Genomic DNA, 22,838 nt, shown 5'->3' with positions numbered 1-22,838 from the left:
TCCAGTGTGTCACTGTCAGTGTGTGTACAGTAAGGACTGAGATATCCTGCGAGTGTCTGTACAGCGAAGACTGAGATATCCAGCGTGTCACTTTCAGTGTGTGTACAGTAAGGACTGAGATATTCAGCGCGTCGCTGTCTGTGTCTGTACAGCGAGGACTGAGATATCCAGTGTGTTACTGTCAGTGTGTGTACAGTAAGGACTGAGATATCCTGCGAGTGTCTGTACAGCGAGGACTGAGATATCCAGGGCGTCACTGTCAGTGCGTGTACAGCGAGGACTGAGATATCCAGCGTGTCACTGTCAGTGTGTGTACACTGAGGACTGAGATATCCAGTGTGTTACTGTCAGTGTGTGTACAGTAAGGACTGAGATATCCTTCGAGTGTCTGTACAGCGAGGACTGAGATATCCAGGGTGTCACTGTCAGTGTGTGTACAGCGAGGACTGAGATATCCTGCGTGTCACTGTCAGTGTGTGTACACTGAGGACTGAGATATCCAGTGTGTTACTGTCAGTGTGTGTACAGTAAGGACTGAGATATCCTTCGAGTGTCTGTACAGCGAGGACTGAGATATCCAGGGTGTCACTGTCAGTGTGTGTACAGTGAGGACTGAGATATCCAACGTGTCACTGTGACTGTCTGTACAGTGAGGACTGAGATATCCAGCGTGTCACTGTCAGTTTGTGTACAGTGAGGACTGAGATATCCACCGTGTCACTGTGACTGTACAGTGAGGACTGAGATATCCAGCGTGTCACTGTGAGTGTGTGTACAGCGAGGACTGAGACATCCAGCGTGTCACTGTCAGTGTGTGTACAGTGAGGACTGAGATATCCAACGTGTCACTGTGACTGTCTGTACAGTGAGGACTGAGATATCCAGCGTGTCACTTTCAGTTTGTGTACAGTGAGGACTGAGTTATCCACCGTGTCACTGTGACTGCACAGTGAGGACTGAGATATCCAGCGTGTCACTGTCAGTTTGTGTACAGTGAGGACTGAGATATCCAACGTGTCACTGTCAGTGTCTGTACAGTGAGGACTGAGATATCCAGCGTGTCACTGTGAGTGTGTGTACAGTGAGGACTGAGATATCCAGCGTGTCACTGTGAGTGTGTGTACAGTAAGGACTGAGATATCCTGCGAGTGTGTGTACAGCGAGGACTGAGATATCCAGCGCGTCACTGTCAGTGTGTGTACAGCGAGGACTGAGATATCCAGCGTGTCACTGTCAGTGTGTGTACAGTGAGGACTGAGACATCCAGCGTGTCAATGTGAGTGTCTTTACAGCGAGGACTGAGTTATCCAGCGTGTCACTGTCAGTGTGTGTACCGTGAGGACTGAGATATCCAGCGTGTCACGGTCAGTGTGTGTACAGTGAGGACTGAGACATCCAGCGTGTCAATGTGAGTGTCTTTACAGCGAGGACTGAGTTATCCAGTGTGTCACTGTCAGTGTGTGTACAGTGAGGACTGAGATATCCAACGTGTCACTGTCAGTGTGTGTACAGTGAGGACTGAGATATTCAGCGCGTCACTGTCAGTGTCTGTACAGCGAGGACTGAGATATCCAGCGTGTCACTGTCAGTGTCTGTACAGCGAGGACTGAGATATCCAGTGTGTCATTGGCAGTGTGTGTACAGCGAGGACTGAGATATCCAGCGTGTCACTGTCATTGTGTGTACAGTGAGGACTGAGACATCCAGCGTGTCAATGTGAGTGTCTTTACAGCGAGGACTGAGTTATCCAGCGTGTCATTGTCAGTGTGTGTACCGTGAGGACTGAGATATCCAGCGTGTCACTGTGACTCTGTACAGTGAGGACTGAGATATCCAGTGTGTCACTGTCAGTGTCTGTACAGTGAGGACTGAGATATCCAGTGTGTCACTGTCAGTGTGTGTACAGTAAGGACTGAGATATCCTGCGAGTGTCTGTACAGCGAAGACTGAGATATCCAGCGTGTCACTTTCAGTGTGTGTACAGTAAGGACTGAGATATTCAGCGCGTCGCTGTCTGTGTCTGTACAGCGAGGACTGAGATATCCAGTGTGTTACTGTCAGTGTGTGTACAGTAAGGACTGAGATATCCTGCGAGTGTCTGTACAGCGAGGACTGAGATATCCAGGGCGTCACTGTCAGTGCGTGTACAGCGAGGACTGAGATATCCAGCGTGTCACTGTCAGTGTGTGTACACTGAGGACTGAGATATCCAGTGTGTTACTGTCAGTGTGTGTACAGTAAGGACTGAGATATCCTTCGAGTGTCTGTACAGCGAGGACTGAGATATCCAGGGTGTCACTGTCAGTGTGTGTACAGCGAGGACTGAGATATCCTGCGTGTCACTGTCAGTGTGTGTACACTGAGGACTGAGATATCCAGTGTGTTACTGTCAGTGTGTGTACAGTAAGGACTGAGATATCCTTCGAGTGTCTGTACAGCGAGGACTGAGATATCCAGGGTGTCACTGTCAGTGTGTGTACAGTGAGGACTGAGATATCCAACGTGTCACTGTGACTGTCTGTACAGTGAGGACTGAGATATCCAGCGTGTCACTGTCAGTTTGTGTACAGTGAGGACTGAGATATCCACCGTGTCACTGTGACTGTACAGTGAGGACTGAGATATCCAGCGTGTCACTGTGAGTGTGTGTACAGCGAGGACTGAGACATCCAGCGTGTCACTGTCAGTGTGTGTACAGTGAGGACTGAGATATCCAACGTGTCACTGTGACTGTCTGTACAGTGAGGACTGAGATATCCAGCGTGTCACTTTCAGTTTGTGTACAGTGAGGACTGAGTTATCCACCGTGTCACTGTGACTGCACAGTGAGGACTGAGATATCCAGCGTGTCACTGTCAGTTTGTGTACAGTGAGGACTGAGATATCCAACGTGTCACTGTCAGTGTCTGTACAGTGAGGACTGAGATATCCAGCGTGTCACTGTGAGTGTGTGTACAGTGAGGACTGAGATATCCAGCGTGTCACTGTGAGTGTGTGTACAGTAAGGACTGAGATATCCTGCGAGTGTGTGTACAGCGAGGACTGAGATATCCAGCGCGTCACTGTCAGTGTGTGTACAGCGAGGACTGAGATATCCAGCGTGTCACTGTCAGTGTGTGTACAGTGAGGACTGAGACATCCAGCGTGTCAATGTGAGTGTCTTTACAGCGAGGACTGAGTTATCCAGTGTGTCACTGTCAGTGTCTGTACAGTGAGGACTGAGATATCCTGCGAGTGTCTGTACAGCGAAGACTGAGATATCCAGCGCGTCACTGTCAGTGTGTGTACAGTGAGGACTGAGATATCCAACGTGTCACTGTCAGTGTGTGTACAGTGAGGACTGAGATATTCAGCGCGTCACTGTCAGTGTCTGTACAGCAAGGACTGAGATATCCAGCGAGTCACTGTCAGTGTCTGTACAGCGAAGACTGAGATATCCAGCGCGTCACTGTCAGTGTGTGTACAGTGAGGACTGAGATATCCAACGTGTCACTGTCAGTGTGTGTACAGTGAGGACTGAGATATTCAGCGCGTCACTGTCAGTGTCTGTACAGCAAGGACTGAGATATCCAGCGAGTCACTGTCAGTGTCTGTACAGCGAGGACTGAGATATCCAACGTGTCATTGTCAGTGTGTGCAGTGAGGACTGAGATATCCAGCGTGTCACTGTCAGTGTGTGTACAGTGAGGACTGAGATATCCAGCGTGTCACTGTCAGTGTGTGTACAGTGAGGACTGAGATATCCAGCGCGTCACTGTCAGTGTGTGTACAGCGAGGACTGAGATATCCAGCGTGTCACTGTGAGTGTGTGTACAGTAAGGACTGAGATATCCAGCGAGTGTCTGTACAGCGAAGACTGAGATATTCAGCGCGTCACTGTCAGTGTCTGTACAGCCAGGACTGAGATATCCAGCGTGTCACTGTGAGTGTCTGTACAGTGAGGACTGAGACATCCAGCGTGTCACTGTCAGTGTGTGTACAGCGAGGACTGAGACATCCAGCGTGTCACTGTCAGTGTGTGTACAGTGAGGACTGAGATATCCAGTGTGTTACTGTCAGTGTCTGTACAGTGAGGACTGAGATATCCTGCGAGTGTCTGTACAGCGAGGACTGAGATATCCAGCGTGTCACTGTCAGTGTGTGTACAGTGAGGACTGAGATATTCAGCGCGTCACTGTGTCTGTACAGCGAGGACTGAGATATCCAGCGTGTTACTGTGTCTGTACAGTGAGGACTGAGATATCCAGCGTGTCACTGTCAGTGTGTGTACAGTGAGGACTGAGATATCCAACGTGTCACTGTCAGTGTGTGCAGTGAGGACTGAGATATCCAGCGTGTCACTGTCAGTGTGTGTACAGTGAGGACTGAGATATCCAGCGTGTCACTGTCAGTGTGTGTACAGTGAGGACTGAGATATCCAGCGCGTCACTGTCAGTGTGTGTACAGCGAGGACTGAGATATCCAGCGTGTCATTGTGAGTGTGTGTATAGTAAGGACTGAGATATCCAGCGAGTGTCTGTACAGCGAAGACTGAGATATTCAGCGCGTCACTGTCAGTGTCTGTACAGCCAGGACTGAGATATCCAGCGTGTCACTGTGAGTGTCTGTACAGTGAGGACTGAGACATCCAGCGTGTCACTGTCAGTGTGTGTACAGCGAGGACTGAGACATCCAGCGTGTCACTGTCAGTGTGTGTACAGTGAGGACTGAGATATCCAGTGTGTTACTGTCAGTGTCTGTACAGTGAGGACTGAGATATCCTGCGAGTGTCTGTACAGCGAGGACTGAGATATCCAGCGTGTCACTGTCAGTGTGTGTACAGTGAGGACTGAGATATTCAGCGCGTCACTGTGTCTGTACAGCGAGGACTGAGATATCCAGCGTGTTACTGTGTCTGTACAGTGAGGACTGAGATATCCAGGGTGTCACTGTCAGTGTGTGTACAGTACATAAATACAGTGTCACGCTAAAACGGCTGTATCTGCTGTTCTATGTGAGATGTCTAAGACTTTGCACACTGTGATGTCAGTGACCCTGAAGCCTCCTAGAGCACAGGACCAGCTCTGCGGAGTCAGAAAAGACACAGCAGCCCTGGGCTATTGTATTGGCTTTCAAAAACAGTGTCAGTGCAGACAGACAATCTGGAGACACAAGAAAAGCCAAAAGTATTTACAGGTGAGCAGTTTATTTTTTCCTTTAAATAAATTTAAAAATCCTAGGCTTGAAGTTGACCAAAAAGCAATGTGAGCCTACAAACCAAATTACATTCACACCACACCTGTCTCTTTCTGAAAGAGCAGGAATAATCACTTTAGTGCTTGTCATGAAGAGTCATCTTTAATAAATTAGGATGACAGGTGTTAATACTGGTTACCACAGCAGTATTCCCCTCCCATAAATCAAAACATCCTCTATCAAACACACCTTGTGTGGCACACTGATCCAATATCCCCAAGTCGCATGACTAAACATTGACCGTTTACAGCCACCAGGGGGAAACATATCACACAAAATGAAGGCAAAATTCATTTTCACAAATTCCTCTCAGAATTCAGCACAACCTTTACAAAACCACATCCACCTCCCCCTGCCAGTCCTTTTCAATCTGATGAAGCAGTTAAACAGTTAGGGATGCCAGACCTATCCCCTCCAATCCCCACAAGCATCAGTCTCTTTCAGCTCAGCTTCACCCCTCTGACTCAAGGGATAAGGGACTATGTAGCCTCAAAAAGGATCATCCTAGATTGTGATATTCGTGCTCATACTGAGACCCACTACAATAATTATTCAAGACTATTAAGATTAAAAATATATGTTACTACTTAAAAGGCACAACACATTGGCCAGCCATGGTGAAAAACTGAGGTGAGACAGACTGTATTCCTCCCCTGTCAGAGTCACAGGCAGAGTGTTGTGGATCAGATGTTGAAGAGCGCTGGTTCTGATTGATGTTCTGCAGTGACCAGGTCTGTGTGATGAGCTGGCTTTGGCTGAGCGAGGTTAGTGTCAGGAGCAGCCCCGGACAGCACCCAGGGCCGGGTTTGGATGAGGTTCTGCAGTGGTTCTAGCCCGATCCAGTGGGCACTAGGTGAGGCTGGCGTTGGAGCTGCTGGTGCCGCTGTTCCTCTTCTGCAGGCACTGCACAGCGCTGGGCACCTGCAGCCCCGTCTGCACCGAAAAACTGCCATTCCACACCTGCGGGGGGCGACAGCAAGCCAGGGAGTCAGCCTGTGTGCAGCTGTGTGACAGAGAGCTGTTTCCCCCTCCCCTCTCTCCCCCACAGTCCTCACCATGAACGCAGGAACTACAGGTTGGGTGAATCTGGATCTGAAGGTGTGGATCAGCTGCTTGGTTCTGGCATTGTAGAAGGACAGCAGGCCTGCAAGACAAGCAAGCCAGTCAGACTAGAGAAGGGGACAGGGAGGGACAGGGACAGGGCAGTGCGCTGCTCTCACCCTCCTCGTAGTTGCAGTAGACCCCGATGCGGTCTGGCACGGGTCCCTCCAGGCTGCGCGCCTTGTTGTTGTGCTTGGCGGTGAAGCTGAGCTGCAGCCAGTTGTTGAGGTGCAGACACCAGGAGGCGCTGCTCTTCCCCAGCTGGTCGAAGCGGCCCAGCGAGCGCAGCGCCACGCCCACCGCAAATGCCTTACTGTCGCGGTCAAAGCGCACCTCCCAGTACTGCTGCCCCCCCTCAATTGCCAAGTCCCCTGCAGGAGGGAGGGGGGGCAGACAGGCAATGAGGGAAACAGAAGACAGGAAGGGTAAGAGAGACCGCTGGACAAACAGGCTATACTCTGTCTCTGTATCCACCAGGACCTCTGTACTATCCACACCCAAAGCATCTGCCGCTCCCACTCTCACCCAGGACAGTGTAGGACTCCGCGGTGAACCGGTCTCGGCCCCCCCGAGACGAGGGCGCTCTCTTGGGAGACATCGCCGCTGTCCTGCAGGGGGCAGAGCAGAGACTGAGGGATAGAGCAGTCCAGGCTGACCGGACAGGAGACGGAGATGGACACTGACTGACCGCAGGACAGATGGAGATGGACACTGACTGATGGATGGACAGTGACTGAAGGACAGACCTGGCAGGAGAATGCATGGGCGACCCGGTCCGGTTCTTGTCCTTGCGGATGTCCTGGACCTTCCCGCCCGTGGCATCCCACTCCACACTAAGCTCTTCCACTCGCAGGTTCTGGTGGGCCGAGGCAGCGTCCAGCTTGAACAGGAAGGCTGTGAGACAGCAGGGTTAGCAGTCTTGCTCTCTCGGCTCCAGCCACCCGCCTGGTCCCAGAGCTCTCCTCACCCTCCCACCCCCCAGGTGCTCACCGCTTGTTTCCAAGGTAATGGGTTCTGAGAATTCCCCGGCCACAGCCTTGTTACACGCCTTCACACGGAACGTCATGTATTGCGTGTCGAACCGCAGACCTGCAGGCAGTACAGCACAGCAGTCACACACAGAAAGCAGTAATCACAAAGAGACACTGGTTATCACCCACAGACAGCACTAATCACACACAGACACCAGTAATCACCCACAGACAGTGTAATCACACACAGACACCAGTAACCCTACACAGGGCGGTGCGGTGGCTCTCTGGCTAAGGATCTGTGCCTGTGGCTAGAAGGTTCCCGGTTCGTATCCCGCAGCCGGCAGCCTACTCTGTTGGGCCCCTGAGCAAGGCCCTTAACCCTAACTGCTCCAGGGGCGCCATATAAATGGCTGACCCTGCGCTCTGACCCCCAGCTTCTCTCTCTGTCTGTGTGTTTCACAGAGAGCAAGTTGAGTATGTGAAAAGACACATTCCTAATACAAGAAATTGTATAGGGCCAATAAAGTGATCTTATCTTATATAACAGTAATCACACACAGACATCAGTAATCACCCACAGAAAGCAGTAATCACACACAGACATTGGTAATCATCAACAAAAAGCAGTAATCACATTCAGACAGAAGTAATCACATACAGGCACTGGTAATCACCCACAGACAGCAGTAATCACACACAGATACCGATCATCGCCCACAGACAGCAGTAATCATACACAGAGAGAACTGTGTGAGAACAATTAGTATGTGGAACATTCGGGGTCTGGGCTCGTCAGCATTTGGGCTGAGGAGCACTGATCCTGAGTTTATCAAGAATGTAAAGGAGACAGACATCATGATCCTACAGGGGACATGGTGTCAGGGAGACATGGCTACCCACTGTCCCCCAGGCTACAAGGAGATCATGGTGCTCTCTGTCAAAAAAAAACAAATCACCGAGGGCAGAGACTCTGGGGGGATCATTGTGTGGTACAGAGCAGAGCTCAGTCATACCATACAATTAGTAAAGAGAGAAGAGTCACGAGTTTGGCTTAAAATCAAAAGAAATATCATCTGTACAGAAAATGAGGTTTTCTTGTGTGCTGTCTACATCCCGCCCTCAGAATATCCTTACTATAGTGAGGGAATTCTCCCTAGTCTCCACACGGAGATCAGTCATTTCCAGGGCCAGGGTAACATGCTGCTCTGTGGAGACCTCAATGCACGAAGAGGCATACTGTCAGACTTCACCAGCACATAGGGAAACACTCACGTATTCGGACAATCCCCTCTGTACCACATACCGGTCACCTCACACAGGTGCAGCCATGACACCAAGGTCAACAGCACCGGGCGCGAGCTGCTCCAGCTCTGTCAAGGGCTGGGCCTGTACATCGTCAACAGCAGGACTAGAGGTGACTCTCTAGGCAGGTTCACCTACAGCTCAGCTCTGGGTAGCAGTGTGGTGGACTACGCCATCACCGATCTGGACCCCCCCTGTATCTGTACCTTCACTGTCAGGCCACAACCTCCTCAGACCATAGTCAGATCACACTCAGACACATTCCTAAACACTCTATATCAAACCAACAAATTAGCCATAAACTTGGCCACACAAAAACTAAATCACCTATTCCACAAACTAGCATCAAAATCTAAGCTAAAAATAACTAAATAAAAAAACATAAAAAAAACAAAAGCAATAGAAAAGTGGTTTGATACGGAATGCAATAACATCAGAAATTACTACGAAAACTCTCAAATCAAAAACACAGACAACCACACAACACAGATCTGCGCCTCAGCTACTGTGATTCGGTAAAACTTTACAAACACACGCTGAAAAAGAAAAAAACACATACATAAACAAACAACTTGCAGAAATTGAGGAGTCACTTAATCAGAACTGTTTCTGGGAGAAGTGGAACAATTTAAATAAATCAAAACCAGAAGAATTGGCCATCCAAAATGGAACAATCTGGCAAACATACTTTGAAAATCTCTATCAAAAACTCCCAAATACAAATCAATAATTAATAATCAATGAACCAAAACACCATTTATGAAAAACTTGAAATGTTGGAATTGGCTATCAAAGACAACCAAAACTCCCCAGTCACTGAGCAGGAGATACTGGACAAACTCCAGGCCCTCAGACCACGCAAAGCCTGTGGCCAAGATGGAGTCAACAACGAGATGCTGAGACAGAGCAGCTCAAAGTTGCAACAAGCCCTGCTCAAAGTCCTCAATCTCATCATGACAGTCGGATGTTTCCACGAGGCCTGGAACCAAGGACTGATCACACCCATCTGTAAGAGTGGAGACAGACTCGATCCCAACAACTACCGGGGCATCTGTGTGAACAGTAACCTGGGGAAGGTATTCTGCAGTATCCTGAATACTCAAATTCTGGCCTTCCTTACCAAACACAATGTCCTGAGCAAGAGTCAGATTGGCTGCAGAAGAACCTGGCACTGCTGGAGCAGTACTGTCAGTTCTGGGCGCTGATAGTCAATCTGGACAAGACCAGAGTCATGGTCTTCCAGAAGAAAGCCAGACCTTGGGGAAACAGGTACAAATTCACACTCAACAATAACACATTGGAGCACACATCCAGCTACACATATCTTGGTCTGACCATGAGCTCATCTGGGAGTTTTGACCTGGCAGTAAAGGCACTGAGTCAGAAGGCACTCAGGGCTTTCTACGCAATAAGAAGGAGGCTCCTCAACATCAACCCACTAACAAGAATCTGTCATCAAATATTTGAAAGTGTAATCCAACCCATTGCCCTATATGGCAATGAAGAGTGGGGTCCCCACAGAAACTCTGCACATGGAGTTCTACAGAAAAACACCTAACAACAGGTGCAGGGGTGAATTAGGCCAGTACCCACTACTGATAAACATACAGTATTAAATTATTGACTACACCTAAAAAACAGTGACCAAAATTCCTACCACCACAAAGCCCTGGTGAGCCAAGAGCTGAGCCCAAAACAGAGCCCCCTGAGCCAGCTGGTCCTGAGGCTCACTGACCCAAGCCACACAGACATTAACCAGCATCAGGACAGCACTGCTAGAGCACCAAAACTCAGACTCAACCACATCACAGCACAGATCAGACAGCAATATCTCACACACTGGGACACACACACACAAACTCAACATAAAGTGGAATGCTACAGAACCCTAAACAGACAATACACACTAGCCGAATATTTGACCAAGATAAGAAACAGCAAAAAGAAACAGACCCTGACTACTGTAAGTACAGGCTCAGTGACCACAGCCTGGCCATAGAAACTGGACACAGGCAGACCTGGCTGCCCAGAGAGGACAGGCTGTGCTCCCACTGCCAGCGGGAAGAAATGGAGACAGAGGTGCACTTCCTACTGCACTGTGACAGATATTCTGGGATTAGAGAAACACTCTTCCCTAAATTCAGAAATCTAATAACAGAGTTCCCACACCTGCCAGAATCACAACGAGTCCCAGTCCTACTGGGAGAGGGAGGAGGGAACTCAGTTTAACTGGCAGCCCAGTATGTGATCTCCTGTCACAGCCTGAAGAACAGTGAATCTGTCATCCAATAATGCTCAATATGTTTACAGTATATGTAAATATTTTATAATATGTCTTTGCTGGAAATGTCTGTTGATTTTATTTTATTTTTATTTTGTTTCATGTTAATTGCATTATTTCTATTTGCTTTGGCAACACTAATTGTACCCATCAGTCATGCTAATAAATCACCTTGAATTGGATTGAATTGAACTAATCACACACAGACACTGGTAACCATCCACAAAAAGCAGTAATCACATAGAGACCTGTAATTACACAAAGACAGCAATAATCACACACAGACACTGGTAATCCTACACACACAGCACTAATCATACAGAGACACTGGTAATCACTCACAGAAAGCAGTAATCACACACAGACAGCACTAAGCACACACAGACACCGGTAATCACCCACAGACTGCAGTAATCATGCACAGTCAATGGAAATCACATACGGACAGTAGTAATCACAAAAAGGCAGCAGTAATCACACACAGATGCTGGTAATCACACACAAACAGGGTGTAATTGTGCCACCTGTTCAATGTGTATTGTGTTGTGTAACCTGTACCTGTCAAGGTGTACTCGGTGTCGCGGATGCCCTCCACCACCATCCAGGGATGTTCCTCTTTGGCGCGTGGTGGCCCCGGGTGGTTGGTGCGACGGTACTCCAGGATGTAGTGGTCAATCTTGGAATCGGGCTCGGGAACCGTCCACACTACCCGGACATTGTTATCACACACCAGGCATTCCAACTGCTGGATCTCTGGGGTCCCGGGCACTAGGATAGAGGGAGGAAGCAGAGAGAGGCAGGGGTAGGAGAGTGGTGGTGTGAGAGGTCAGTGTCCAGAAATGACAGACAGAGGGCTGAGAGGTAGAGATTGATGTCAGGGAGACAGACATGGAGAGGAAGAGATGAAGGGGTAAGCAGCACAGGGCTAGCACTGAATTACCTGGCAGGAATTTGAGGGCCAGCAGCATGTTCCTCTCAGGGGAAAAGTCCACCATCAGGTGACTCATGTTGTCACTGACCTTTGGCTTCAGGGACAGACGGAACGCAGGGGCCATGGTCACACTGCGGACATACAGACACGGACAGCGTCAGTGTACAGACACACAGACAGGTTCAGTGAACAGACACAGACAGGGTCAGTGTACAGACACACAGACACTACAGGGTGTACCTAGAGAGGAACGCAGTACAGATGGACAGACAGTGTCAGCATACACAGTTACATGGCCATCATTAGCAGACAGACTCATGGACAGACAGGCAGATGTGGGATAAGGACACAGCATGGTAAGGGGATGAAGACTGACTGACTTTAGCCACTGATGGAGTGTTGATTGGTTTATGAACCCAAAAGACTACTGAACAGAGGCCGGAGACCAGTCTCAGAGTCTCCCAGCGCAGGGGGAAGGAGAGGAGAGAGGACAGGTGGTGAGAAAGAAGGAGGGCTGTGCCTGTCAGTGTTGAGAAGCAGGCTGACAAACTCACAGACTGTGAGGACAGGGGGGCAGTACTGTACCTATCCTTAATCTCTTTGGCAGCCTGTCAGGGAGGGGAGATAAACAAGGCAGAAGAGGAAAAGAGAGAAAGAGACAGAAGTGTTAGTAATTGACAGGCTCTTCAAAATGTCAACCAAAGATTTCCTCCACTCTCCCCCTCCCTCCTGCCCACAACTCTCACTGTATCCCCTTCCTTCAAATTAACTCTAGCGTTAGAATAGCAGGCTGAGCATTCCTGACACTCACACTGCCTGCAGGTCTCACCTGATTGAAGCTGTCAGTCTCGGCCGAACACAGCGTCTGATTGGCCAGCTCCAGCAGCTCCTCTGAGCTCTCCAGCGCCTTGGTGCACGCCGTCAGCTGGCTCTAACGGGACACGAGCAGACAGATCACAGGACAGCACAAGCATTCCCCTGTGGCCCAGCGACACAGAGGACAGAGGGCAGCAGTGAGAGCGCACGGCCAGCTGCACATAACTGGTCTGAAGACCAGTTCATCAGCAAGTCTGACCTAGCAGGAGAAGGTGCACAAGTCTTTCTACACCACAAGAAGGAGGCTCTATAATATCAATCCCCCCACAAACCTCTGGCTCCAATTATTTGAAAATATGAAGCAACCCATTGGCCTACATGGCAGTAAAGTCTGGTGTCCAGTTACGGACAGGGATTACACTCAATGGGACAAACACCCCATAAAAACTCTTCATACAGAATTCTGTAAAAACATCCTCAATGCGCAGAGAAAAACTCCTAACAGCGCACGCAGGGCTGAATTAGGCCAATACCCACTTATTAGCACATAGAAGAGGGCAATAAAACATTGGCTGCATCTAAAAGCACCTATAATAATAATGTTGTTGTTGTTGTTGTTGTTGTTGTTGTTGTAAATGTCTGCAAATGTTGTGCTCATTGTTCCTGCTTTGACATCACTGTTATCCCTCAGTCAGGCCAGTAAAGCTGGTTGATCTGAATCGAACAGCACAAGACAAGAGGGAACCACACAGCTGCTACAGCTGCGGACTCTGCCCAGAGGGCTCCTGATGGCGATGTGCTCCACTCCGGGGCAGCTGAGCTACGGAGAGACGGACAGACCTGCAGCTCATAGATGCGGCTGGCTCTCTCCTGCTTGATGCGGGTCACCATGTTCTCCTTCAGCTCATCCAGCACAGAGTACAGAGAGCTGAACTCTGCCTCCAGGTCCTGCTGCACACGGGTGGCGTTTCCCTGGGGGTCAGGGAGAAAGCGGGGCTCAGCCTCATTGTGTGAGCTTGTTGTCAACTTGTATTCGCGATTTGAGGTGCAGCTGAGCTTTTTAACATGTTAGAGCTGTATAATGTCTTATTATGACCTTGTGTGTCAGTCAGGCAGTGTGATAGTGTCTCAGTCACTGTGTCAAACAGTCAATGTGACAGTCAGGCAAATCTGTCAGAAAGTCAATGTGTCAGACAGTCAGAGTTTCCATCAGTCAGTGTATCAGACAGGCAGTGTGTCAGACAGTCAGTGAGTCAGTTAGCGTGTCAGTCAGTGTGACAGCTCTCAGTGTGTCAGACAGTCAGTGTGACAGCTCTCAGTGTGTCAGACAGTCAGTGCAACAGTTGTCAGTGTGTCAGTCAGTCAGTGAGTCAGTTAGCGTGTCAGACAGTCAGTGCGATAATCGGGCAGTATGACAATTGTCAGTGTGTCAGTCAGGAAGTCAGTTTTAGTACCTCCAGGTTCTGCAGGGTTTGTTTCACAGTGCACACAAAGTTTTGAATTTCCTCATTCTTCAGTGCCAAGGTGGTGGTGATTTTTCTCAAAGCTTCCTGAAACAGTAGAGGTCACAGCACAAGGGTTAGGAGACACACTGACACCAGGAGAATAAGGGGAGAGACCCTGACACCAGGAGGACAAGGAGAGAGAGACCTTGACACCAGGAGGATAAGGAAAGAGACCTTGACACCAGGAGGACAATGAGACAGATGCTGACACCAGGAGGTAAGGAAAGAGACCCTGACACCAGGAGGACAAGGAGAGAGAGACACTGAGACCAAGAGGTCAAGAACAGAGAGGCACTGACACTAGGAGGACAAGGAGAGACACTGACACCAGGAGGACAAGGAGAGAGACACTAACACCAGGAGGACAAAGAGAGACACACACTGACAACAGAAGGACAAGGAGAAAGACACACTCACACCAGGAGGACAAAGGGAGAGACATTGACACCAGAAGGACAAAGAGAGAGAGAGACATTGACACCAGGAGGACAAGGAGAGAGACACTAACACCAGGAGGACAAAGAGAGACACTGACACTAGAACGGCTAAGAGAGAAAGACACTGACACCAAGAGGACAAAGAGAGAGAGACACTGACACCGGGAGGACAAGGAGAGAGAGACACTGACACCGGGAGGACAAGGAGAGACACACACTGACAACAGGAGGACAAAGAGAGAGAGACATTGACACCAGGAGGACAAAGAGAAAGAGACACTGACACCGGGAGGACAAGGAGAGACACTGACTCAATTTTATTTTATGTCTTTCAAAATCATTGAAGCTTTCAGTGACTAAAGCTGAATTTGTCTCATAAGCAGTGTTCCTTCTCTGCGATAGTGGTAGCTTCTTTTGGTACCGGTACAAGGAGAGAGATGCTGACACCAGGAGGTAAGGAAGGACAGGCAGGCAGGACAGATGCCCAGTGACCCCTGACCTGTGATGCCACTCTGTGTGAAGGCAGGAAGCAATGCCCTCTGGGTAAAGGGACTACAAGCACCAGAGGAGCTGCGGATCAGCAGCAGCAAGGCCACCGATACAACACCCCAGCTCCTCACACATCTGCACATCCAGGGGCGCGGGCAGCTGGAGCCCCTTCTGACCAGCAGGGCACAACGCACAGTCCACCGCAGCCAAGCAACAGCAACACAACATGCAAAACAATATGCACGGAAACAATTCGTGTGAATGGCTTCTGATTTGGCTGGCTAGAAACTAGTGTACCTGCAGTAAGTGTAGAGATTCAGAGAGAATGCTCCTCTCTCCGTCAGTGCCTTGTTATAATGATGCTGATAACGACGCAGGGGCCATAGCGACCCTAACCGATCTCCTTGCCAACGGGAAGCCGTTAACTTGCCGTATGTACATACAGAACAGGATTCCTGATCAATAATGGTAAGGCGTGTCCCGTGTACTGCTGGGCCGACGCAGGTGGGCCCGCACACATCCTGGAATCAGAGCCGAACGGCGCTTTATCCTGCGGGCTCCTTCTTCTGGAGCGCAGGACACAAAAGACCGAGCGCAGCAGCTGTCCGTTGTGTAGGGTTTTTTGCCTGCTGTGAGTATACCTTACGAGCAGGGGTTTTAAGCAAACGTCGCGCCGACGGACGGTGTGACGGGAGAGGTGCACACCTGTCCTGTCCCGGGCCGCTCTCGGAGCTGTGGGAGCGGCCCTGCCGCCGAGGCGGACACTGCAGACTGCGGCGACGGTACCAGCCCTGCTGCAGCGCGGCACTTGTATCAATGCAGGCGGGAGGATATCGAGAACCGCGGCAGTACGAAGGCAGAGGAAGAACCGTTACTGCTCAGCTCGTCCTGACTCGCAGACTCGCAGCGCAAACGGCTCTGTTCCCCGCCGGCCGCCGGTATCCCGAGCACAGGTCGGCGATGCGCGGCGCGACTCCCTGCCACACGCGTTATTTCCCCACCCACCACCTACTGCAGCGAAAAATAAAAACATTCAAGCCGCCGCAGCTCATGCATCTGGGCCAACGAGCCCTACTTGCCTTCTGATCAGCCATGTCGCCTCCTGCGTTTCGCGCTGCCGTTGTGTTAATCTCCTCTTCTCCCTCCGCTCAGCTGTTCCTCAGACGGACCGGGTGCTGATGCTGCCTGAGCGCGCAGCATCCTCCTCGAGAGCGACCAGCGGCAACCCCGCCGCAGTGCGCAGGCGCCGGGCTGCTGGGTAATGTAGTTCAGAAGGGCCTGCGCAGCTGAGAACTGCTCAGCGCGAACTGATGCAAGTCGCTGTCGCCTAATTTGACAAGTGGGGAGGCGTGCAAGACTGGAAGCCACAAGCTATGCAGAATCACTTTCCCTGTCCTGCAGGTCTCCCGAGGTATTCTGCTATGTGTCACCTCAGACAAGTCCTGGAGGATATTTACAGAAATCCTCAAAAGATTTTGGCTCCAAAGTCCCGCAGATTGTTTTTTTTATTTGTGAACCATTGGCACCAAACTGCGAGGAACTGTTGAAACCACAGCATGTCCAAACTGCCAGCGGTAAAAGAGACACACAAGGTCTGCAGCCAGACCTCCCCGTCCCATGGCTGAGGAGGACAGAGCAGATGCTGACCTGCTTTCTCAGTGGTCTGTCCTACTTACAGCTCTCGCCCTTGTCTCACGAAAGACATGTCCAGGCCACGGTAAAGGAGGGATGAGTGCTGGGTGATTTTCACATGGAGAGACTACAGGGAGACACTGTGTGGCATCACAGCCCGGCTGTAAGTGTGTCCACACCTGCTCCAGTGCACACACACATGCACGCACACACATATACACACGCGCTGCGCTGATGCTCGTCTCTGGAGAGTACAGTGACTCAGGGAGGAACAGGGCAGTGAGAGAGAGACCGGGGAGACACTGGAGATGCTGGGCTTCTCAGGGGCACAGAGGAGCCCTGACCCTGAGCGTCAGTAAGTCACAGGGTGGTAACACAGAATTTACACTGAAATCTCTTTCTTCCTGTCCCTCTGCCCTCTCACTGCTGTCTGTGCCCCTTTCATCTCTCAAAGTTTCTATCCCTCTCTCTCTACTCTTCTCTCCCTCTCTCTCTTCTCTCTCTCCTCTCTCTTCTTTTCTCTGTCGCCCCTCCTCTTTCTACCCCCCTCCTCTTGTTCTCTCTCTGCACAGGAAACTCTACTGGTGCCTGAGAGCAACAGAGGGGGCTACACAGTCAATCCGCTGGGGTCCACCTGTCAGAGCGCAGGACCTGTGTGAGAGACGGGGGGAGGCAGTGCGTCTGTGCCATTCCGCTGCCATGGTTACTGGCCAGGGAGGACTCTACCTGCTGCTACTCACAGGTAAGAAACCAGGACACACCTGGGCAAGCCCTGGAGGCTCCCGGCGTCTTAGCAGATGTGGTCAGTAACAGTGTTCAGAAACAAACGAAACAAAAGTATTAGACATCGATCCAAGGATAAAGGTGTCATTACATTTTAAAAGAAGATTGAGGTTTGCTCTTGACATGTATAAGGTCACCTGCCTTTACAGATGGCATAAGGAAGCACAGCTTCTGCACCTTGTTCAGGGTGTATTCTGAAAAACGAGATCTAGGGTTTACAGAGTGGGTCTGTCTACAAGACAGATCCTGTAAGTGATGCTTTGAGCCGCTGAGCATCACATCTTGCGAGTGCTGTGCTGTTTCCTGCAAGCCGCTCCTGCCGATGCAGTGCAGACGTGCAGTCCGGCCAGCCGCCCCTCAGTCTGCACGTAGGCAGGAGTTCTGAGCAATCGACAGCCCCAGGCCCGCTGCAGACCGAGCTTGTCATACAGGACAGCACAGGCCCTGTCCCAGCCAGACAGCAGCCCCAGCGCCTCCTGTCCGGGAACCAGGGCCATGTCTGGGACAGCAGGCGCTGAGGAGCTGAGGGGACCACTGTCTAACTGGCTGCAGTAAAACAGAGGATCTTAATTCATTATAAACTGACAACAAGTAAGTCATGTTCTTTCTTCTAGTACACCTGGATACAAACACACACACACACACACACACACACACACACACACACACACACACACACACACACACACACACACACACAGATCTAGCTGCATCAGCACAGATCAGGTCAAACCACAGTACCCCCTCTTACACAACTGCACACAGACCACAGCAGCGCAGTGAGCCAAGATGAAACAGGGTTCAGAGTGCAGAAGCCCCCACATGTGGCTGCCTGGGGAGCAGTGCACTCAGCCAGCACGACGAGAAGCACGCTGTGCTCTCTCTGGGCTTCAATAGGGCCAGGGCTGTACCATGATCTCAAAGGGCTTTACTGCACTTTACTGTGCTTTACTGCACTTTACTGTGCTGTTACCACGATCTCTCTATGCTTTACTGCACTTTATTCTGCTCCTACGCATGCATGCCACATTAGTCCCTTAAAAACTACAATTTTGTTTTTCCATCCATGTTCGAAACCACTTTACCCAGTTCAGGGTCGCAGGACGTGCCAGAGCCTGTCCAGCAAGCCTCAATCACATGGCAGGGTACACCTGGGCAGGACGCCAGTCCATCGCCGGGCCCACAGACACAGACACACACTGTCACCAGAGGACACCCACGAGAACGAGGGGAGAACATACAGACTCCACACAGACAGCACCCCAGGTGCAGAACTGAACGTGGGTCACCACTGCGCCTGGACAATTCTGTTTTCTTCCATGATGACTCTTTCATAGAAACTTGTGAGACAGGCCAGACTGCCCCGGGGTCACTCTAGAGAGGACAGGGTCAGTCCAACGAGCAGGAGCTGAGAATGTTACCTTCCCTCTGTTCCCTCTCTGCCTGGTTGTGTCCAGTCTCGGCCGGCGCACAGAGTATCCTGTGGGTATCCCAGCCCCCCGGCCCGGTCATGGCCGCCGGCGGCTCGTCTGTCTCCCTCAACTGCAGCTTCGGGGCTGAGTCTGCGGCGGTGCAGCTCCGGGTGGAGTGGAGGAAGGGGGATCGTCCCGGGTCAGGCTGTCAGAACGGCACCAAGCTCATATCCGCACTGGCCTCGTCCAACCAGACATCAGCTCGGGATGGTGCGGGTCGCCTGGTCCAACGGGTGGAGGCAAACTGGTCTTCGCTGACCCTGACAGGGGTCACGGCCAGCGACAGTGGGCACTACGTGTGCGTCGTGGTGATGGAGATCCCCAGTCTTGCCTGGCACTGCAGCAACGGCACCCAGGTGGACCTCGGTGAGCAGGCGGCAGCTGGAGGCGCAGGGAGGGAGGAGGGGGGTTAGGGGCAGGAGGAGAGAGAGAGGACAACTGAGGGGCAAGCGGGGTGAAAGAAAAAACAGGGAACGGCGGACTAAGTGGATTGAGATGGACTGAGATGGACAGTGTGGACTGAGATGGACTGAGTGGACTGAGATGGATTGGAGTGGACAGAGTGGATTGAAATGGACAGTGTGGACTGAGATGGACAGTGTGAATTGAGATGGACAGAGTGGACTAAGATGGACAGTTCGAATTGAGGTGGACTGGGATGGACAGTTTGAACTGAGATGGACAGTCAGAATTGAGATGGACAGAGTGGACTGAGTGGCTGCTGAATGTCAATGCTAGACAACACTTACCACCCCTCCTTTTTGTCTGCAGAGATGAGTGATGGTCAGAGCAACTCCTCAGATACAGCCATCTCAGGTAACACACAGTCACTGCCTCTCCACCCTCTCTGTGCTTTTTGTGTGGAAGCCTGAGGCGTAGTGTCGGGGTACAGAGAGCGCTGGAGCTGCTCTGATACAGATAGTGTCTACTGGACGTGACATCTCTCTCTGTCTCCCCTGTAGTCATCAATGAAGACAAGAACCACGGCGTTACAAGCCCAGCAGGTTAAACAGGCTTCTTTCTTCTGTCATTCCGTTTCATCCCTCTCTCCATCTCTCCCTCTGTGACTGTTTATTTGCTCAGATCTGAGCCTAACACACACTCACCTCTGAGCCCAACACACACAGCTCTGAGCCCAACACACACTCACCTCTGAGCCCAACACACACTCATCTCTGAGCCCAACACACACAGCTCTGAGCACAACACACACACAGCTCTGAGCACAACACACACTCACCTCTGAGCACAACACACACACAGCTCTGAGCCCAACACACATTCACCTCTGACCCCAACACACACAGCTCTGAGCCCAACACACACTCACCTCTGAGCCCAACACACTCTCACCTCTGAGCACAACACACACTCAGCACTGAGCACAACACACACTCAGCACTGAGCACAAGACACACTCAGCACTGAGCCCAACACACACAGCTCTGAGCACAACACACACTCATCTCTGAGCACAACACACACTCACCTCTGAGCACAACACACACACAGCTCTGAGCCCAACACACATTCACCTCTGACCCCAACACACACAGCTCTGAGCCCAACACACACTCACCTCTGAGCCCAACACACTCTCACCTCTGAGCACAACACACACTCAGCACTGAGCACAAGACACACTCAGCACTGAGCACAAGACACACTCAGCACTGAGCAAAACACAAGCTCAGCTATGAGCACAACACAAGCTCAGCTATGAGCCCAACACACACTCAGCTCTGTGTCTGATAGCTGTGGTCACACTGTGACATCAGAAGTATTACAGACAATCACGAGAACAGAGAGAGATGAAAGAACACATCCTGTTTGCACCAAGTGTTCAAACCACACCACAAGAACAGAGAGAGAGCCCCCTTTCCCTCACAGCGTCTGACCCTCTCCGCTCTCACCCCTCCCCCTCCACTCTGCTCTCTCTGCAGGCTGGAGGCTGTGGTTGCTGATGTCAGTGGGGACAATAGCTGCAGTCCTGGCAGTGATAGCAGTGTGTTACTGCCTTCTGCGCTGGAAACAGAAACACAGGAACACAGGTACAAGAGGTGAGGGATGCTCAGCGATGTAACTGTTCACTTAATCATATAATTGAATTAATTAGCAAATATTAAGAAGCTTGTAGTATGACACTGAAATTCAATGTGATGGAGGAACCATAATTGGACAATCACTTCTCCAGCCCTGAGCTGATTTCAAGAGCTGCATTCCCACACCTGACCAGCAGGGGACTCTTTTACGGTTCTTGAGGCCAGAGCTACCTAGCCTTTTCACTCTGATCCACTGCCAGACTTTAATAAAGTGGTGGTGTTAGTGAAACCATTAGGGGGCACTCACCCTATGGTCTATGTGGGTCCTTATGCCCCCAGTATAGTGATGGGGACACTATACTGTAAAAAGTTCCATTCTTTGGATGAGACAAAAAAACAAGGTCCTGAGTCCCTGTGGTCATTAAAAATCCTAGGGCGGTTCTCAAAAAGAGTAGGGGTGTTACCCCAGTGTCCTGACCAAATTTCCCCCTGGCCTTTGACCATCATGGCCTCCTAATAATCCTCATCTCTGAACTGGCTTCATCACTCTGCTCTCCTCCCCACCAATTATAATAGAAGAGCATTGAAACAGCTCAGCGGCCTGCTGCAGCAGCATGGTCCCCTGGAAGAGTGCAGCCTGGGAGGAGATCTGAGCGCACCCCTGCAGAAGCTGCAGTGCGGACAGCAAACTCTCACTGGGCAGACAGTACAGCTGCAGTAGCTGCATCACAGATATCAAAGTCTAACTGCGCAGCTGCAGCGCAGACAGCGAGCTCTCACTGCGCAGACAGTACAGCTGCAGCAGCTGCAGTGCAGACAGCAAGGTCTAGCACAGACGCACTAATGGCAGCACTGCTCTGGGAGCTTCAGAGCAGACAGTCATCTTGTGTTGTTGTGTAACTTCCTCTCACAAGCTCCACGGAGAGGGTAGAGAGACAGGCTGGCGAGACAGAGAGGCAGACAGGTGGCGTGAGAGTAGGAGACAGGGTCTGTCTGTGGCTCTGTGTGTCTGAGTTCTTCTGTAACTGTTTCAGTGGTGTCCTTCACTATGTTTTGGTGTGCTGGAGTGGAGGAACCTCTGTAATTTCCTTTCTACACATCTGTCTTCCTGTTTGTCTCCTCGTCAGTCAGCAGTTCTCGATCGGAGTGTCAGCGAGAGAAACTCTTTGTGTCGCTAAGACAGTGTGTCGGCAGGAACTGTAGGTCAGGCCCTAGCGGAGCGGAGCTGGAGGGGCAGTTCAGCCCTGCTGGCGACGAGCGGCGCAGCGGTGATCTCAGTGTCAGTGTGCCATCGTGCAGGAGAGAGTGTGCGAGTCAGTGCGTCAGTACTCAGTACAGTCTGACGTCCTTCTCCCTGTGTCCTGCAGACAACCCCATTTATGAGAACATGACCCGGTCAAGACCTGTGCCACCCCCCAGTACCCTGGAGCAGAAGCCCCCGGAGCTCCAGTGCACCCCAAAACCACAGCAGAGGAGACTCCCTCCATCTTCTGCCGCCTGCCGCCCCACACCCCAGTCCCGCAGTCGGTCTGCAGTCGGAGTCTAACTGGGAGATTTCCGCCGTTCATGCAAGACCGCCGCCTCCGGAAGCGCTGTTCCCAACGGCTCCACTAGAGGGCGCGCCTGTGGCGGGGAGGCGAAGAGCCTGAGAAAGTCCCGCAGACGAGGAAGAGCGGCGGTGAACCAGACTGCAGTCTGATATACGTGATATGTTCATTTCATTAAACAACGACAGAGACCGTCAATAAGTTCAGATGCAGAAATAATAAAGTGAAACTCACTTTTTAAAGCCATTATTGTTGAAATGTAGTTTTTTTTTCAATTTTTAACTGTATTTT

General features: G+C 50.9%; 2 protein-coding genes across 6 annotated transcripts; one reads left to right on the top strand and one right to left on the bottom strand.

The window, feature by feature from the left end:
* Positions 1-5,168: 5,168 nt before the first annotated feature.
* fsd1 (fibronectin type III and SPRY domain containing 1) lies at positions 5,169-16,287 on the bottom strand. Its single transcript, XM_088621854.1, has 13 exons — positions 16,147-16,287; positions 14,095-14,186; positions 13,481-13,612; positions 12,654-12,755; positions 12,410-12,432; positions 11,834-11,955; positions 11,452-11,661; positions 7,327-7,425; positions 7,083-7,230; positions 6,862-6,944; positions 6,456-6,707; positions 6,291-6,379; positions 5,169-6,195 (listed from the first exon to the last, which is right to left on the bottom strand). The coding sequence occupies exons 1-13, from the start codon at positions 16,163-16,165 to the stop codon at positions 6,085-6,087; spliced, it is 1,482 nt and encodes a 493-aa protein (XP_088477980.1). The 5' UTR covers positions 16,166-16,287; the 3' UTR covers positions 5,169-6,084.
* A 379-nt stretch (positions 16,288-16,666) lies between these two features.
* LOC148639326 (uncharacterized) lies at positions 16,667-22,793 on the top strand. Of its 5 annotated transcripts, none has more exons than XM_088621862.1 (7): positions 16,667-16,776; positions 17,070-17,445; positions 18,944-19,324; positions 19,730-19,774; positions 19,921-19,962; positions 20,902-21,009; positions 22,368-22,793. In XM_088621862.1, the coding sequence occupies exons 1-7, from the start codon at positions 16,711-16,713 to the stop codon at positions 22,544-22,546; spliced, it is 1,197 nt and encodes a 398-aa protein (XP_088477988.1). In that variant the 5' UTR covers positions 16,667-16,710; the 3' UTR covers positions 22,547-22,793. The 5 variants fall into 5 exon arrangements, with proteins under 5 accessions (XP_088477988.1, XP_088477987.1, XP_088477990.1 ...); XM_088621861.1 differs by having other exon boundaries at positions 20,902-21,018; XM_088621864.1 differs by lacking the exon at positions 19,921-19,962.
* Positions 22,794-22,838: the final 45 nt, after the last annotated feature.

This window comes from Lepisosteus platostomus, chromosome 27 (genome assembly GCF_059453375.1).
Source record: "Lepisosteus platostomus isolate fLepPlt1 chromosome 27, fLepPlt1.hap1, whole genome shotgun sequence".
NCBI classification, from domain to species: domain Eukaryota; kingdom Metazoa; phylum Chordata; class Actinopteri; order Semionotiformes; family Lepisosteidae; genus Lepisosteus; species Lepisosteus platostomus.
The sequence above is the reverse complement of the archived record's forward strand: the minus strand, read 5'-3'. Positions and strand labels throughout refer to the sequence as shown.